General features: G+C 32.4%; 2 protein-coding genes across 7 annotated transcripts in view; one reads left to right on the top strand and one right to left on the bottom strand.

Annotated features, from left to right (window-relative positions):
• LOC143225134 (condensin-2 complex subunit H2-like) overlaps window positions 1-11,421 on the bottom strand; it is a 36,748-nt gene extending 25,327 nt beyond the window's left edge. Inside the window, exons 1-5 of one of the 6 annotated variants that reach the window (XM_076453990.1) lie at window positions 11,075-11,421; window positions 10,459-10,640; window positions 9,964-10,065; window positions 4,913-4,968; window positions 112-190 (exon numbers count right to left, since the gene is read on the bottom strand). In XM_076453990.1, the coding sequence (XP_076310105.1) occupies window positions 112-190; window positions 4,913-4,968; window positions 9,964-10,065; window positions 10,459-10,590 (369 nt within the window). In that variant the 5' untranslated portion in view covers window positions 10,591-10,640; window positions 11,075-11,421. Of the gene's footprint in view, window positions 1-111; window positions 191-4,912; window positions 4,969-9,963; window positions 10,066-10,458; window positions 10,641-11,074 lie in introns of those variants that run through there. The other 5 variants (XM_076453991.1, XM_076453989.1, XM_076453992.1 and 2 more) reach the window with 5 other exon arrangements.
• Window positions 11,422-17,209: 5,788 nt separating this feature from the next.
• Window positions 17,210-19,075, top strand: part of LOC143225132 (carboxy-terminal kinesin 2-like) — a 32,972-nt gene continuing 31,106 nt past the window's right edge. The window contains exon 1 of the mRNA XM_076453988.1: window positions 17,210-17,521. Within this exon, the coding sequence (XP_076310103.1) occupies window positions 17,486-17,521 (36 nt within the window). The 5' untranslated portion in view covers window positions 17,210-17,485. The remainder of the gene's footprint in view (window positions 17,522-19,075) is intronic.

Here is a 19,075-nt window from a genome sequence, read left to right as displayed (position 1 = left end):
CAGAAATAGTAAACTTGTACAATGCTATAGCAGGTATAATGAAAATAATCATATGTTTTCATCATTTTTCTTTCATAGCAAAATTACAAAATTATTCATGGCAACACTTACTTCTACATCTTTGGTTTGATTGCTAACTGTATCATTATCCTTTTCTTGGTGACCTTTTGACCTATGTTGAGATGATTTCCTACAGGAATATTAATCAGCTTCATGGAATTATGTACAAGTAATATTATATTTCATGTTTGCTAACACTGTACATATTTTTTTCATATACCTTAACATCCACTTGGTTCTCTAATACAGACATAATGACAGTTAGATTTGGTTTTTTAAGGTTTAGTTAATGGCAAGAATATAATTTTATCTAGAACAATTATTAACACTTTAAGTTATTCTAACCATACTTATAAAAGTATTATGTATAACAAAACAGTACATAACCATTCTTTTGTTCTTTATCAAGTATCAACATTTATCATTCTGTAACAATTTAAAAGTTTCTAATGATATGCAATTTCACAAACAAACTGGTGAAGCAAGACTGATAATGATATAATTTAATTCTTAGAAGAACATGGTACTTTATTTTCATTCAAAGAGCACTCTTAGTCATCCCATGTTTTGCTATATATCATGTTTTATACTAATCTCCAATAAGGTACACCTTACCTTTCTTATTATATTTAAAACAAGCACATATATACTCAGTTAATTTAAATTAAAACTAAAATGATGCACCTCTCAAACTTTCATAGCAGCATTACAACAACAATTAATAATCTACAAAAATACCTCAAATGAAAGACAGTTATTCAGTTTTATTACAAAATACACAAAAAAAATTAACGTAACATAGAAACCTTATATTACGTGATTAAAATTCTAGGAATTTGTGTACATATTTAAAATATTAAAATCCAAAACTAAACAAAATTTCATAATACACAATTAAAATTATTTAATCCAATCAACAGCTGTTAAAGTCACCCTACATGTTTCAATATGATTTCATATCATCTTCACGAATGTGAAAAGCAGTTACTGTGTGCTGTAACTTAGTCCATGGTTATGTAACACTAATTTACAGTTCAAAAAAGGTTATACGATCTCTATACTTTGATTTTCTAACCCTTCATCCTTATTAAATATCAAGTTATTTTGCCGTGTTTCATGTCATACAGAATCTCAAAAAATGTCAGTTTTTAACTTTTATGTTTACAAGACTTTAAAAGTATGTTTTAACTCAGCGGATTTAAAAAATGAACTTATACTTATTAACCTTCATCAGTACTCCTGGGGGCCATATGGACCCTGACGATATAGATTTTTTCATTGACCAATAATGTTTTTACATAATTGTAACGTTATCATCCTCTGTCAGAAAAATTGTAAAACTTTCTATGTTTTGCAGTTGAATAATTTTTGTTGTAGATCTAGGATTGCATGACAAGACAGCATGCTGGGCAAGGTGTTCAAGCAACAAACAAATGATGTTATCTTTGCCCAAGAATCACAGACAGGAAAGTCCATGAAACCTGTACAGCATGTGGAAACCATGTTTGCGCTGATCACTCCACACTCATTTTACGGTGTGATAAGTATTTGCACAATTACTGGTAAAAAGATACAAGAAACACTTTATGTTCACTCAGAAAAAGTTTTGCTTTGCTTACACGTTGTCCAAAATTTGGCATTAGTTTAGCTCTGAAACAAAGTTTGATGTAGTTCGACCCCAAGCACATTTTTTGTTCAGTTTGGTGTTTTTTGATACATATTTGGAAAATCTGTTTCTTCGTTCAGTATTTTATTAGTTTCAATTGTGAAATATCAATTAGAGAAGAAGTGTCCCTATATATTATCAAAATATATGTCAATGATGACAAATTTTTGTCTAAACATGAGAAAATGGATATAAGTAAATTTCATAATAATAAATCACATATTATATACTTTTGGTACTCAGTATTTCTTACAATTTATCTGCACAATGCTATGAAAAGCCAATATGCTAACTTTTCAACATCTAAATCATGGCTTTAACATTATGATCATTAAATATATGCAGGGATCCATATGAACACCACATGTACTGATGAAGGTTAAACATGTAATATTAGACTGAGGTTTCTTACCTCATATTGTTTATAAAACTGTGGGGAAATTCAGCAAAATAAATGTTGAATAAAAAAAAAACTAAAATTATGATTTGATAAAATAAATAAAAGCAAAATGATGATGTCTTTACTTTACATCCAAAGTTTATCGCATCATATTTTTCATAAAATCCAAAAATTAAAGGATTATTATCTTTTACAGATGATCAAATAAAATTACTCAAATATTAAATAAACTAAAGACAAAATAATCTAATGGAGAAAACAGGTATGTGTGTATGAAGCTCCATGTAAATGTGATCATGTGTACATGGTTCAAGCTAGAAGAAACTTAAAATTTAAAATGAATGAACATAAAAAGAAATGTTCAAAACAAAACTGAAAACGCTGCATTATCTGAATATGTACGTTATACCAAACATAACATCCAGTTGGAAAAATGTTATTTTGGCTCAAGTGAATAATGTAACTACTAGAAATTACAGAAACCATCAAAATAATGAAACACACCAAAAATAACTTGATTTTAAATAAGAATGAATGGTTAGAATTAGAAAATATATAAATGGCATGACCTTTCATGAATTGTAAATTAGCATCACAACATTGACTTTTGTATTTATATAGCACATAGTAACTACTTTTTACACTGCTGAAAATTATGTGAAACTACATTGAAATGTGTAGTAATGTATGCAACTAGTGGTTGGTTTAGATAAATATTTTAATTGTATATTATAAAATTCTGTTCATTTGAGGATTTTAATATGGGATATCTTGTTCCATGTGTACCTACAAAGTTCAACAAATGGGTACCAAGACTATCCTCATGAAAGTGTCAGCTTAAGATGAAAATATCATTACACTATATACATAAGGAAGAAGAACTCGAATATAAACTTGATAATACATATACTACCTATAATAACAATGAAACAGACAGCAGTTTTTGAGGGATGAAAGGCATGAGCTTATGTTATTTGCAATGCTTTATTCAAGACAGCAAATCCTATAGCTTACCCACATGTTAAAAAACATCAACTACAGGATAGTAAACACAGGAAACAAGGAACAAAAATGAAACCATAAGTTTAATATCACAGCCTTATTTATTGTACAAAAACTTATTTATATCCACAAACTTGGAGCTTTATTTGAATTTTTGAAATATTCTACAAAGACAAGTTTATGCCAAAACATTACATTTGACAAAATCATTTAAAATTGTATTTCTAAACAGGAAATAATATATTCAAATAAATGTTTCCAAAACAAAAATTTATAAAACATACTACAAATCTCCTTGTAAGTACATATGTACTATCAGAACATATCCTTAAGGATGTTAATGAATAAAACATCAGCTTAATATCTATGATATTCAAGTTAGCATATACTACAAACACAGGCCAGTGTCATTCACAGAATTTTCTATTGATGTTAATTTGCTTAACCAAAAATACAAATGTTTTTTTACAACTTCAGAACTAAGTACAATTCTGAAGACCTACCAGTTTTTTCCATTAAATCTTATTTCTAGCATGTTTTTCAACAACAAATATCTTCAGTACTCAGTGTTGGTGTAACATTACTATAATAATATTACTTTTATGAGTAAGAGAGTAATGTAATGTACTCCTTTTTTTAAAAAACTTTAGTATTAATTACAATTACTTTAAACCCAAAATTTATATTTATTTACTTATTAAATCATAATGCATATATTTCCTACCAAATCTTAAATTTTCTAATCCCTAGAAGGTGTTAAAAATGTTATTTCCTACTCTCCATTTCTGTGTTAGTCCACTATTTTGCTTAAACTTGAAAATAATCACAAAAACCAAATTTCACAGTTGCAAATACCAGAATTATATTGGGATTTTGGACGATGATACCAAAAATACCATATTGGCCTGTAAGGGAAAAACATTTGGGCAGTCTATTATGCAATTAATGTGAACATAAGTGTCACAGGCTTGATTAATGTGGATGTTAAAGACCTCAATTGACTGAGTCACTGTTAACTGGTCAAACAATGGATATTTTGCTTGTGGTCATGATAACCATTAATAAATCTTGATATTGCTCTCAAACTGTATCAAACGACTTGAAATGATTTTTGACATTAAGTAAGTAGTAAAAAAATATTGCTTTCTTTGCAAGTAATATACAATACTATTACATTTAGTTTCAGTAATGAGTAATGCTAGTGATATTACCCAACATTGTCAATACTTAAATAACTAAAAACTGAAAGTGAAGAAAAATTCTCAGTTCAGTAAGAAAGAAAAACAGGGTCATTATAAATACATGTGTGTGTGTGTGTGTGTGTGTGTGTGTGTGTGTGTGTGTGTGTGTGTGAAAACATACTCAAAATAATTAGTTTAAAAGCTGTCTGCCATAAAAAATTTTTCCAGAAACACACACTGGAAATCATAAATGTTACATCTTGGAAATTCTGCATATAGCACAGTGTTTCAAAAACACTTATCCTTTCAATGTCCTGCATCCTGACACATACTTTAATCATACCAACAATCTGCTATTGTTGGAATAAAAAGAAAGAAGACAAATAAAAGAAATATCAGTTTGCCAAAAAGTCTTCATACGTAGTATAACATGACTATGAAAAACCTTGTGCAGTATCAAACTCTTCTGAAGTAAATATATTTTTCAGCTTGCTCCTGTTGAAATTATGTTCCCCTAAGATGAATAGTTTTTAAGATATAATAACTTAAATATTTGGTTTTCTTTATAATCATCCTGTAATTTACATTAAAATATACACCTACTTGCTGCTGCTGAGAAGTTCAAGCATTTGAAACACAAGCCGATAAAGATACTCCACCTATGAAAATAATGAAATGAAAAGTTTTCAGTATTTATTATCTTGTATGCATGTAAAAAGATCAAGCACTCTTTTTCCATATCCACATGTTTTTTATACAGCATAGATACAGTCAAAATTCTCATGATTAATAGCAACCAAGAGTAGTTACTTTCCACCTGGAAAAGCTAATGTCGACTTAATATATATCATTTCTACACTCTTGTCCAAATCTATTATCATTTCATGTGTTATCTGACAAGTATCTGAACATTCAATTTCTATATCGCCACCTTTTTGAAAATAGATTTCCATTAGAGACTTCACTCTTCTCATACAATAACTCCTCTCAATCTTTCACTGCCCTCTAATGCATTGAAAATAAACTTTCTTGCTTGATACACTACCCTTTACAACCCATACATTTGAGCTGCTCGTTTAGCATGCAACAACCCGTCACCAACATAACAAACAGAACATGACACACTCTCCTAAGTCAGCTGGCTCCCTCTATACTACTTTATGCAAGCCTCATTTTCATAATTAGGCCCTCATGAAACACAAGCACAATGAAAACTGTGAGGAAAGGTAAAAGGTGTGTGAGTGGAGGTAGCTATATATCAGTAACCTGTTTTGTAAGACAAGAAAATAACTTCTGAACACAACACATAACTCCTCTCAAACAATAGCTTAAATCACGTGTTGAGTAGGTGGAGGGGCTGGTGTAAGATAAAACAAGAGATCTGTATGGAAAGTGTCCACAGAAAATCTAGAAAATCTAACAAGCGTACTATGTAATTGAATGAAAGCATACATGTGTGAAATTGCACCACTTTTGGAATATATATGCTCTTTGCCATCATGGAAGCAGAGTGTTGTGAAATGGGCAGCATGAAGGGGTGGAGCTAGTAAAAGGAAAACCTCAGAAAATGATGCATCAGGTGTAAATAATCAAAATGAGACCCGCTTCATACAAACATGACCGTAAACAAACTCCAGTAGTTGTTACGAGCATTTAAAAAATGGACACAGATATATCTCTTTTTCTGCATGGAAAAAATGAAAAGTCAATAACCAGTTCATGAAATTATAAAGGCAGAGAGATTCATAAAGGCATTGCTATACACGTATTCAACCATACAGATAAGGTTCCACATCCCATCCTGAATATCACAAGGCAGAGGGCCTCACATAAGATCAAAACCAGTACAAAAAGTGAGTGGTGGTCAGGACAAGCAGATCATTAGCAATACACACACACACACATTGCAAGTAAACAGTGCTATAATATTGCAATCAACAAAAATTATTATGGGGTTGAGGAAGACAGCAAACAGCATCCACCAGACAATCTTACAAATCAACTTTAGCAGAGAGTAAATATAAAAGTCCTACAAACCCAACCATGACTAAATTATAGGAACAGATAGTTATCCTGTATCCAGTATTATAAACAGGATGTGGAATTCCTGCTCAACACCACAACTGGTATTACAAGATGAACAGTGTTCTCCAAGCCCAACCATAGAAGCATGGAAATGAAACATCCTGCAAGCAAAATTACTAAGAATGGACCATCTATCAGTCTTAACCACAGGAACAGGGCACTATCTACCTGAATCCAGTATTATGAGGACAATCCAGCAACTAGCTTGTCCAGCTCCCATGAATGTCAGCACAATTAAGATTAAATCTCCTGGTTGTAGAAAGAAGAATGATTCCCAGCTTTGCCATCTTGAAGTAACATAAAAAATAGGTTAGTGTGATCTTCCCCACTAAAGCTATCAGAGAAGATGGTGTCGAACCTCAAAAGGAAAAGGTAAAGAGGACAACAAGCTAAAAGTGATCAAAACAAAAAAACAATTCAAGGGATATAATAATTATATGTGGACACTCCTTCTAATTAGAGGGTTCAGCTATTTCAGCCACACCCATTGCTAACAGGTGCATAAAATCAAGCATACAGCCACGCAATCTTCATAGACAAACACTGGCAGTAGAATGGGTCGTACTGAAAAGCTCATAGAATGCCATCTTTCCAACAAGTTAGTTCATCAAATTTCTGCCCTGCTAGAGCTACCCTAGTCAAATGCAAGTAATGTTATTGTGAAGTGGAAATGTCTAGGAACCCCCAGTCAAATGTAAGTGCTGTTATTGTGAAGTGGAAATGTCTAGGAACAACAACAGCTCAGCCACGAAGCAGTAGGCCACACAAGCTCACAGAATGGAACCACTGAGTGCTGAAGTGTGTAGTGCATAAAAATCATCTGTCCACAGTTACAACACTCATTACTGAGTTTTAAACTGCCTCTGGAAGAACTGTTGGTATGGAGCTTCATGAAATGGGTTTCCATGGCCGGCAGCTACACACAAGCCTAAGATCACTATGCTCAATGCCAAGCATCGGGTGGAGTGGTGTAAAGAACACCACCATTGGACTCTGGAGCAGTAGAAATGCATTCTCTGGATGGATGAATCATGCTTCACTATGTGGCAGTCTGATGGATGAATCTGGATTTGGCAAATGCCAAAAGAAAGCTACTTGCCTGAATGCATAATGTCAACTCTAAAGTTTTGTGGAGGAGAAATAATGGTTTGGGCTAGGCTCTTTAGTTCCAGTGAAGAGAAATCTTAATGCTACAGCATACAATGATATTCTAGAGAATTGTGTGTTTCCTACTTTGTGGCAACAGTTTGGGGGAAGGGCTGTTTTGTTTCAGCATTACAATGCTCCCGTGCACAAAGACATTGTTTGCCGAGGCTGGTGTGGAAGAACTTGACTGGCCTGCATAGAGCCCTGATTTCAACCCCATTGAACATCTTTGGGATGAATTGTAATGCCAACTGTGAACCAGGCCTTCTCACCCAACATCAGTGCTCAACCTCACTAATGCTCTTGTGGCTGAATAGAAGTGAATATCCATAGACATGTTCCAAAATCTGGTGAAAAGCCTTCCCAGAAGAGTGGAGGCTGTTATAGCAGCAAAGGAGGGCCAACTCTACATTAATGCCCATGATTTTGGGATGAGATGTTCAACAAGCACACATGGGTGTGATGGTCAGGTGTCCACATACTTTTGGCCATGTAGTGTATATATACACCCATTTGTGTCTGCGTGATATTCAATAAATGATAAATCTTTGCAAGTGTTGAACTACTTCTGCAGTCTTCATAAGTACGTTTTACAGCTGTAGTTACAAGGAAAAAATTACACCTCATGCAAACTAACTGAAACATCAGAACTAGCAATGAGACCCTACTGGCTTGGCTCAAACTGCTGCACTAAGACCAAATGAGTTATCAAAACTCAACACCTGATCAATCCTTCAAAACTCCAACCATACTTAAAAAAGGCTAGTTCTCAAGTATAGAATAAAACCTGGCATCCTCAGGCTGTCAATGCACAACATATTATGACATGTTTTGGACTGTTAACACACAGCACAACCAGACAATCTCAGGTTCTTGATACACAGTGCAACACAGCATTATCAATATATACACATACAATACGACCAGACATTCTCAGTCTGTCAACACAATTTTATATTCACAAAACACAGCACAACTTGACATTCTTAGCCTATTACCATACAATATAATCTGACATCCTCAAGCTGTCAATTAACAGAATAATTTGACATTCTCAAGCAGTCAACACATAGCAATATGGTACACTCAAGATACCAACGTAACACACAACCTGGCATCCTTAAGCTGCCAACAGACAGCACAGCCTGGCATACAAGGAAACCAACACAGCAAGCACTAGCATCCTCAAGTCAACAATACAAAGCATAACCTAGCATTTTATCTTAACACAGAGTACAAACTGACATTTTCAAGTTGTATACAACATTTTAATCTGGCAACTGCAAGATTCCAAAATACAGAAGAACTTGGCATACTCAAGATGCCAATGCATAGCACAAACTTCCACTCCTGAAGCTGCCAATACATAATAAAACATAGCATTCTCAGACCATCTACATAAAATTATATATACACACACACAGAGGGGAGCAACAATTCAAATACATCAGAATAATAAAAATCTGCTATAACTGAGGCTCAAACTCAAGATCTTCAGTTTGTAATAATGCTCCAAGATTGATGATTTACTAACTAAGGTATCTGAACTCATATTCCATGAAAATACTTCTTCAACATCAAGTGATTCACTTTTTCAAACCAATCCCTACCTTGTTAGGCAAACTAAATTACTTTAATCACCATTGTGGAATTTAGGGTTATTGCATTTCATGCACAATTTACTAATATTGTATACATTTTGGTAACTTCATCATACATTTTCAAAAGACAACTTGTTACTGACCACAGTATTCGGTATCTAACTCTTATATTTTATTTATTAGCATATAATGCATCTGACACTTCACAGAAGGCTTAGGTATTAATTGCAATAACCTGAAACAAGTGAAGATCAGTCTACTTTGATAGAGGCTAGTCTCTAATGCAGGAATTTCAGGTTGATATTATATCTATTAAACTAGTAGAACTCAAAACATAACCCTTACTCCAATTATTGCAAAATTCCTCCATTCTAACAGGGTTCATCCTCAAAGCTATAATACAATACTTAACAAAACCCAGCATTCTCAGGCCATCAATACACAGCTTTCTTCAACCAAGAAAACAATCACATACACACAATGCAATACATAAATGTACACAAATAGACTGATTATGATATATCCAGCTCAGATGGCTGTCTGTGGTGGGAGAGCTACTTCTGGCATATGTAATTATTCATTACATATTTCTACAGATTTATTCAGTGAAAACTGTACTAAATTATAAATTTTGCAATAATTAAATGCCAAGGATATTTGAATATAAGCAGTAAATCCAAAATCTACCACCTAAAAGTACTATTTTTCATCTCTGGTGTGCGAGTTTAGTGGTTAGTTTGACGAAAAATTTAGTTGTGTCATAGTAAAACAAACTAATCAAATATATAGTGAAGCATTACTTCTTTTCTAAAGAATTCTCACCTTTTTACTGTAGACACAAGCAGAACCTTGTATAAGTAAAGCAGCCTCAGCAAAGTTAAGCGCTGTAGCTCCATTATTAAAAGAAAATGTTAATTCTTCAAGCTGAAAATAATTGTGTATAAATCACACTCCATGAAACAAAATAATACACTTGTATCCTTCATTTCATTACCATAATGAAAACATACCACAAAAACCATATTTTAAAAAATACTTTAAAATTAATTACAGTTGTTATTATCGTAAGTTGTACACATGTCAAACTTTTGTCAGAATTCTTAGTTTCATGTATCCATTTATTTCACTTTATCTTAATTCTTAACAAAATATAAAGTTAAAAATAAATTAAACATGTAAAAACTAGAATTTTTCATTTATTCAAAGAACAATATCAACATAAAATGTTTTCTCTGAATCTAGATACTTGAATATTGCTGAAAAAAAAAAGTTTAACAGAATACCTATTTATTAAACCCCTCTTGAAAAAAATCTTACTTCTGCAAGGTATTCTTCTAAATAGGCTGCTATGTCTATCTCCCAGTTTTTCTTTAAATCTCTTATTGGATTAAGCAGGTGAGCAAACCTCCTTTCGACGTCTCCTACACTACCTTGAGAACAAAGTGCCATATTTTTGGAAAAACGAGTTGTTTTTCCAGTCGCATGTTATTCCACACAACCTGTGGTAAAATTATAAACAGAACCGAAATTGTTTTCCTTTAACTGTGGAAGAATTTAACTCACTTTGTAAAACCTTTTTTTAGCATATGATCCATAACTATCTAAAGTTAGTTTTTACTTAAGAATACATTTGATAGCAGATACAGAAAACTTTCGTTAATATTAATTAAAACTAAAGGAACCTTAATTTACTAATTTTTCCAATATACAAACATAATACTGGTGCTGCTTTCTCGTGATCAGAACAAATACACGTGCACGAATATCGGAAATAACAATAACAAAACATACATAACATTTACAGTTTAAGCCATATCTTCCACGTCCGTTAAGTTACTATTACTAGACAACGTCTTAAGCCAGGTTTTAAATTTTAGGCCTGAAATCACATTTCTTGAAATTTAAGGTGTAAGTTCAAATTCACCAAACTCACTTGTAATTGTACTCCAACAACTTCAACACTCTTTTAATTTAATTGTACTGTAGGATTCAAATATACAGTACTTGCACTGTTATTGTTAATAATCCCCTGCATGATAACTAACTTTACGAATAAACAAATCACTTCAATACATTCTTTTGAAAGTATATTAATATATTTCTTCCACGTGCAGCCGCATCACGTTGTGAAGAGCAAATTATAAAAACATTTACAGAATAATTATACTACAATTCCAGATACTTCAAATACCATACTAAAAAAAAAATTAATATGAACAAACATCCAGTCATTATTACACTTATTTAACTGAATATTTATTTTTCATTATTTACACAGATTATTATAAAAATCACCCGGGTGTAAATAAAGCTGGTTTTCGGTTTTTTTAATATCTTAGACCGGAAAATGTATTTATTATTGTGTCTTTATCATGATAAATATAATCAGAATATTATTTTTGGAAACCTGTATTTAATTTAAAAGAAGTAATATTTTTTTAGTTTTATGATAGCCGGTTCTTAAAGATAATACAATCGTTCTGACAGATATATAAAACGATAATCAAATCATATAAAATTTCAAAACAAATGGCGATAACTTTGAGGGGTGTGAAATTTTTTTTATAAAAAAGATAAGGAATTTTTTTACACATAATTAGGAAAATAAAATATTTCTACGATTGAATAAGGAGAAGTGGTGTGAAGAAATATATATAACAAACTACAATTTGCCCAAGAAGAAGAAAGGTCTGCCTTTCGCAAGCACTCGGGTTATAAATAAGGTTTTTACTCATTTCTGTCAAGACTTCTTGAACCTACGTGTTTTTTTACATGAATCTAACAAACTACATTCATCACTGAGTTTGATGAGATAGCTTTTATTTTAAAAGGTGTAGTGCTCAGATTCACTGATGAATTAGAGTAAAGCACTAAGATCATCAATAAACAACAGATCCAGGAAATGATTTTTAAACAATTTTAACATGAGCAGAAAAAAACTTAAGCACACGTGTGAAACAAATTATTCTGACAGTTTTTATTTTATATTGAAAAAAATTCTTGGGCTTTTCTCTCTACTATTATCCAGCATCAATTTGTTTGTGACTGAAGTAAAAGAGAATTAAGTGCTTCACACCACAGAGAAACAAAGAATTGTTTTCATACCTCACAGTTAAGACACACGAAACTTATAATAAGTTATTCCCAGATCCTAGATTACCTATTTCAACTACCATAACCATTCTAGATATGTAAGGGAAATTTAATCCCAGTTAATATACTAACTTATACAAACTTATCTCCCAAAAATCCGTTTGAATTTAACCTTTATTCCACGTGAAAAACAATACAGACTCATAGACAGAAAAGTATACATTCTATGATCACCGTGATATGCAACTAACCTGGAGAGTTTGTTTGTTTGTTTGGGAATTTCGCACAAAGCTACTCGAGGGCTATCTGTGCTAGCCGTCCCTAATTTAGCAGTGTAAGACTAGAGGGAAGGCAGCTGGTCATTACCACCCACCGCCAACTCTTGGGCTACTCTTTTACCAACGAATAGTGGGATTGACCGTCACATTATACACCCCCACGGCTGGGAGGGCGAGCATGTTTAGCGCGAACCTGGAGAGAAGACTAGTATAATGTTATGGTATACTATTCGTTCGTTTTAATATACAAGTCTTCATTAGTTTTTTTTCACTTATTCAAGCATTTGTACAGTTTTCACATAACATTTTGGGTAAGACACTCGTTAAAATGCTCCTTTTGCTCTGAATATTCATAGTTCTGTGTAATTCACCTAAGGCGCAATTTTTTTTCCTATGAGAAATATTTAAATTAAGTTTTACCTACTGTGTGCGAAAATAAAGAGAGTGACCTCTTCCATTTGTAGATCAGGTGATGTATGAAGGCTACAACCCCCCTTAAAATCTATGGGAATGATCAATAGTCATATTTGTGGCAAAATCTCCCTAAAAATGTAGCATTCTTAGCTTATGTACAAAACAGTTATGATTTCTCATATTTATAGAAAATATATTTTGGATCGTGTCTAGAAATAGGAGAGTTAACTCTCCAGCAAAGGTATTGTTTCTTGAGTAAGGCAAGTACAGACAATGTTGTCCAGTTATTTTAAATAAGTATTATGTTCGTTGTACTTTTGCGTTGTCTTTATTTTTTCCACAAAACTAAGACAAATTCAAATAATTCAGAATTACTTTGTGGCATATTTCTTGGTAAAATTTCTTCTCATTCCGAGGAAATATCTTGTCACGCTTGAAGGAAATAAGTTTCACTCAAGAATACCACGGAGTTGGTAGAGAAAAGTAAAAGTGTTGGTACTGCAACCACAGAATATATAATTACAAAGTTTTTATTTTCTTTTGAAGAGTATGTTTCCCTTTACTAATACTTATTATTAAATTTTAAAAGGAATCTTTATTAAGGAAATGGTGTTTTCTATGAATAGAAAAACACCCAAGAGGAAGAATCTGTCACTAACAAGAAATAAATGGTTATCCAAGAGAGCTATCTTGTTTAGAAGAAATATTTTATTGAACAGAAAAATCTTTGTGTTGATTGGTTTTGTTTTGAATTTCGCGCTTAGCTACACAAGAGCTATCTGTGTTAGCCGTCCCTAATTTAGCAGTATAAGACTAGAGGGAAGGCAACTAGTCATCACCACCTGCCGCTAATTCTTAGGCTACTCTTTTACCAACTAATAATGGAATTGACTGTCATGTTATAACACCCCAACAGCTGAAATGGTGAGTATGTTTAGTGTGACAAGGATTTGAATCCGCGACCTTCAGATTGCGAGTCGAGTGCCTTATCACCTAGTCATGCTTGGACATTTTCTGTTGATATAAAAGCCTATGGCTTCTATCTTACTGCAACCACGAGCTCAGAAAGAACTGCTGGTGCATACGGCTGCTTCAATTTTTCTTCTGAGAATCAATCAAATTTGCTGGTGTAGTAAAGGAAGATTGCATAGAACGACTTTTCAAAAACTTTCCTGTCTTTAACATCCAGAGTAACTCAATATTAGCTTTCATTATGATCACACAAAACTAGCTGAGAAACAGTAAAGGATACTACTGGTGAACAAGGTCCACCAACTAATTTATATCAATGACAGGATAGGCAAAGACTGTGATTTATTGGTTGGTGTAGAGCATCTCCAAGCCATGGTTTATCTGGCTAGAGAGACTATGGGTCACAAAACATCCAGGTGTTACCTAGAACCGAAAGACAACCTACCAACAGCAAATGAACCCTTTGCCAATCTAGAGCAGGAATCTATTGTTCATATGATTTTTAGGAGTCCTAAACATGCCTACCACACTGTGCTTGAGATGTCAAGAGTGTCTCAACCATGTGTTGACAAAGAGCCCATAGGGAAAAGACTTAATTTTATCTCAACCAAGGCACCTGTGAGTGAGGTAAAGCATACTCCAACCCAAAAGACCAAGCACTGGCAAAAATAGAATTTGAGTTACGTTCTGGAACATTTAACCTTCGACTGCAGTTGACATCATATGTTGTTAGCATAGGTGACATTTGCTGACATCATATAATGCAAGCATATGGCTCGCAACATTTTAAATGGCACATCGTAAAATTTGAAAATATTTGTACATGGGAGATAGGCAAATTTATACAAGTCACAAATGAAAGGTTAAGACGAGTCACTGCTTCCATTGTTTGATCTCCAGATTTAGTTTTATAAGTTAAGATGGCCAGGTGTTGCAAACCTTTTTAATAAGTGAGTTTCCCCCACAACAAGTGACTGTCCATTGTGACAGGTGAAATGTATATTTTCACTGTTTGTTTTTATTAAATATTAATTATTCTGATCACACATTTGTATTCAGCCAGTCTTTATGTCTAACGTATACTGTTAGTCAGATGAAACAGAATTATTTTGTGGCAGATATATTAACGTATATTTTCTTTTCATTTAGGGAACCCGTCTTATTATTCTTAGGAATTAAAGGTAATAGACCTACCTGTATACTCATAATTCGTTTTTGTCGGGAGAAGAAAGAGTTTTAAGTATTACATCAAGTTTTAAATTAGAGCCGTTTATTAATTGTGATCCATATTTCACGCTGGATGATACTGTTTCATTGTTTTTCAACATATTACAAACATCTTTTAAAAATTAACCACAAAACAAATTATGTAGTAAAAACTTGATCATCAGATGTCTTATCAGTTTTTAATATTTCGTGACAGTATTCTCTTGCAAGACAAATAAAATGTTGCTACTAGAATGCTGAATTTTTGGTAGTAATAATATATTACTTTTGGTATTCTTGTTTACAAAATAGTCTTTTGATGTTTGAACGATAAATATGAGGACTCGTGATGCTGATAAATCGAGTTAAGACATTCGTGGTCAAGAAAGAACAGATACTGCACTGCAAAGCTTTATGCCCAACAGTAAACACACAAAACATATGTAGAACAAGGTCGAGTTATGTAAAAGCTTTGTAGTAAGTAATAGTAATTTAAGGATTCCCCTAGTGTGCATTTGATCACAGATTGTGCATCTATAAAATATTTGTGCAGTTGAAAAATTAACTTAATAATTAAGTTAAAGTGGATAAATATTTGCAAAAAAAATATAAGATTATAAAATTCCATTTTAAAGTTGATAAATAAATGTATCTACTAGTATATTCTTCTTTGCTTATCATTTTATACTTGGCCTCTGTATATATGGGCAATAAAGTGTCATGTATTTAAAAAAATGAAGAAGTTAAAATACAATTGTGCAATTGAAAAAAAAAATCCTCGGGAAAACTCTACAGTAATCCAAGTTTCTTTCGACTTTATCATCCTCTTTACCTCGAGACGTTAATACACGCAGAAGTTGAATATAGTTTTATAAAAAGTATCAAAATATATACTTATTTTACAACGAAATTACTATATCAATATTTCAAACAGTCTTTGTGCATCATCTATTGTATTTTTATGAATAGATATATAATTTATTACAAATTCGCATACTTTTAAATTCATAAACATAATTATAATTGAAAAAGAGACACAAGTAATTCATCAAAATATTTTTATTATGTTTATTTTATTTTAGGATAATTACATCATACCTAGATTTTGATATTTTGAAATCACTGAAAGGGATTTCCCACTTTATAATAGTAATTTGTTTTCATACGAACCAGAAGGAATTAAATTCCTTCTATAATCACGTCTTTCAAATGATATCTGACAGAAAGACATTTTCCACTTGCTTTGATAAAGCGTATGTTAAAATTGAAGATAATTTATCAGAATTTTTGTCTGCTATCATGTACATATCTCTTACTATAAATATTTGGACAGCACAGAACCACAGTTTTTTATTTCGAAATTGCGTATTTGATGGATGGGTCCATTTAGATTTGTCGTCTGTTTTGTTTGTTTGTTTTGAATTTCGCGCAAAGCTACCCGAGGGCTATCTGCGCTATCCGTCCCTAATTTAGCAGTGTAAGACTAGAGGGAAGACAGCTAGTCATCACCACACACCGCCAACTCTTGTGCTACTCTTTTACCAACGAATAATACGATTGATGGTCCCTTTATAACGCCCCCACGACTAAAAGGGCGAGCATGTTTGGTGTGACAAAAATTCGAGCCTGTGACCCTCAGATTACGAGTCGAGTACCTCAACCACCTGTCAGATAGATGTCGTGGTCTGATAAGTTCCGTGATTAGTGATGTAGAATCATGATGGTTTTCTCGATCACAATACAACTCAGTCTGTCCAATGAATTCAATTTTGATGCCTCGGAGTCCAAGCTTTATTTAAGACTTCTTTAATATTATATTAACCTCTCCAGAAACTGGCTCTGTATCATGATATAAACAGTTCTTTTTTTTTTCTTTAATTTTAACATTCACTAATTTTCAGGTATCTGAATAACACAGTATTATGTTAGTATCTACTGCTTGACCAAAGCCAAAGAAACACTCTAACAAGAACACCTGCTATAAATTTATGTTTGACAAATATTTCATTTTCATTGAATGAAACTGAAACAATTATCAAATATGAAGGCCTTTTGTTTTACGTTAGAGGGAGCTTTATCTGACCAATTAGGTTCCACTTCATCTTCTCCACCAATCATTGTATGAAATGAAGAAAAACGATGGTTTTTGAATTGGAAAAACGACATCAAGTAGAAATGGAGTATTTTAGCTTAATTATATTTTAAGCGATAGGGGGTAATTAATCAAAGAAATAACAGTTATATATTTTGCTACGTTTGGTTAGCTTCTAAAGGATAGGGTTAGATATTTTTTGTTATATTAGCACACTACATGTTTCATCTTGAATATAAATTCGTGATAACGGGGTAACGTTTTTGTGTTTAACATCAAGAGTCAGGATATGTCAGACCATATTAGTAACGATAAGCCTACATTGGTAAGCTAAATTTGAATATCGAGAATGATATTTAGTTATTACGTTTTTAAGATTAATGACGTGTTATTTGTACTGTATTATTAGTTTATAAGTTGTATAAGGTTAGAACTTAGAGTGTACATAGCCAGTTCATTGACTGCAACTTTAGAACTTATAACTATATAAAATTTTAAATGTAACAAGAATTTGTTTTTCATTTTCAGTGACTGACGAACTTTGTTACATTTGTTCTTAGTGTTAATGTTATACATGGTGTTTGGAAAGTCACTGTGCACTTATATATGTATATGATTACAAAACTGCACAGTGACTTTCCAAACACCCTGTATAATAATTATGAGCTCTGACAAATTTATGAAAACTAAAAAGTAAAACTTTAATAATGATAAGAATAAAAATCCTTTAGGCTATCTCCATACATCGACTGTTCACTAAAAGTAAAAATTTGAGCCAATTATTTTAGAAAATTACCCATCCCCTATTTTAAACTTGTAAAGTGTCAGCCTTTAGTACTACTAATAGTAATCATTCTATTAGCTAGTTACCATATTGGAACAATATCTTAACTGAAATCTAACTTGTCTTTTTAAAACTGTTTATCTTGTTTTCTCCTGTCCTATTGTTTATAGAATATTTTGTAATGAAAAACAAGTATTTGTCTCATTAATTCATCATTAAATAAAACCACCTATTCTTTTCCCGAGACAAAAATGGAGATCTCGGCCTATCTCTTTAAGATAACCTTTCCTTTCTCAGAACCCCTTTTAATAAATCATAAATTCTCAGCTATGAAGACTGAAATTTACACAATACGTGAAGCAATGCCTAATATGAGATTTCATAAAGAACTAATTACCACTTTTACAATTGGACAATGAGTAAAAGTTCAGATGTTCAACAACCAGCAAAATTAGAGGGTGATATTGAATTGACGTATATGTTCATGAATGAACTGTGAAGCTAGTAACTTGTTAATTGGTTGTGTGATTAGTATGACCTTTTCACATGACTAATTAGTTTATAAAACAGCTTGTTTGTTAAGTGGTTGATAATTAATCATGAGCTGTTACTTCACAGAAGAATGGTAATTACGAATCAGCTTGATCTTCAAACTAAAACGTGTACTCTGAATTGCATTTGTTACATAATGATCACACATTTATTTTAAAGTGGTGAAAAATCACAATTGTTACCATTTTCAAAGTAAGTATTAGTCAAAGTACATTACAGTGACACACACATTCATGTCTACATATTCAATATTTCCAAAAATATCAAGGCACAACTGTGACATGAAGATATGATGTAATTGTTACAGGGAAGTACTATCACTCATTTTTTGTCACCTATTAAGTTTTTGCCCTCAGAATTTGATAACCAAGTGTTTTAGTTTTGAAAGCTTCTGGAAAACACAGCAGATGATTTTCCAAAGTTTCCTTTATTAAACTCACTATAATCTTTCTCAATATAGAAGTAAAACTCACTAGTGTATAATTTTAAAGTTAACTCTTGTAACTACCTTTCAAAACAGGAATAACATTAACAACTCTCCAA

Source organism: Tachypleus tridentatus, chromosome 9, assembly GCF_004210375.1.
Source record: "Tachypleus tridentatus isolate NWPU-2018 chromosome 9, ASM421037v1, whole genome shotgun sequence".
Lineage (NCBI taxonomy): Eukaryota > Metazoa > Arthropoda > Merostomata > Xiphosura > Limulidae > Tachypleus > Tachypleus tridentatus.
This window is presented reverse-complemented; position numbering and strand designations above follow the sequence as displayed.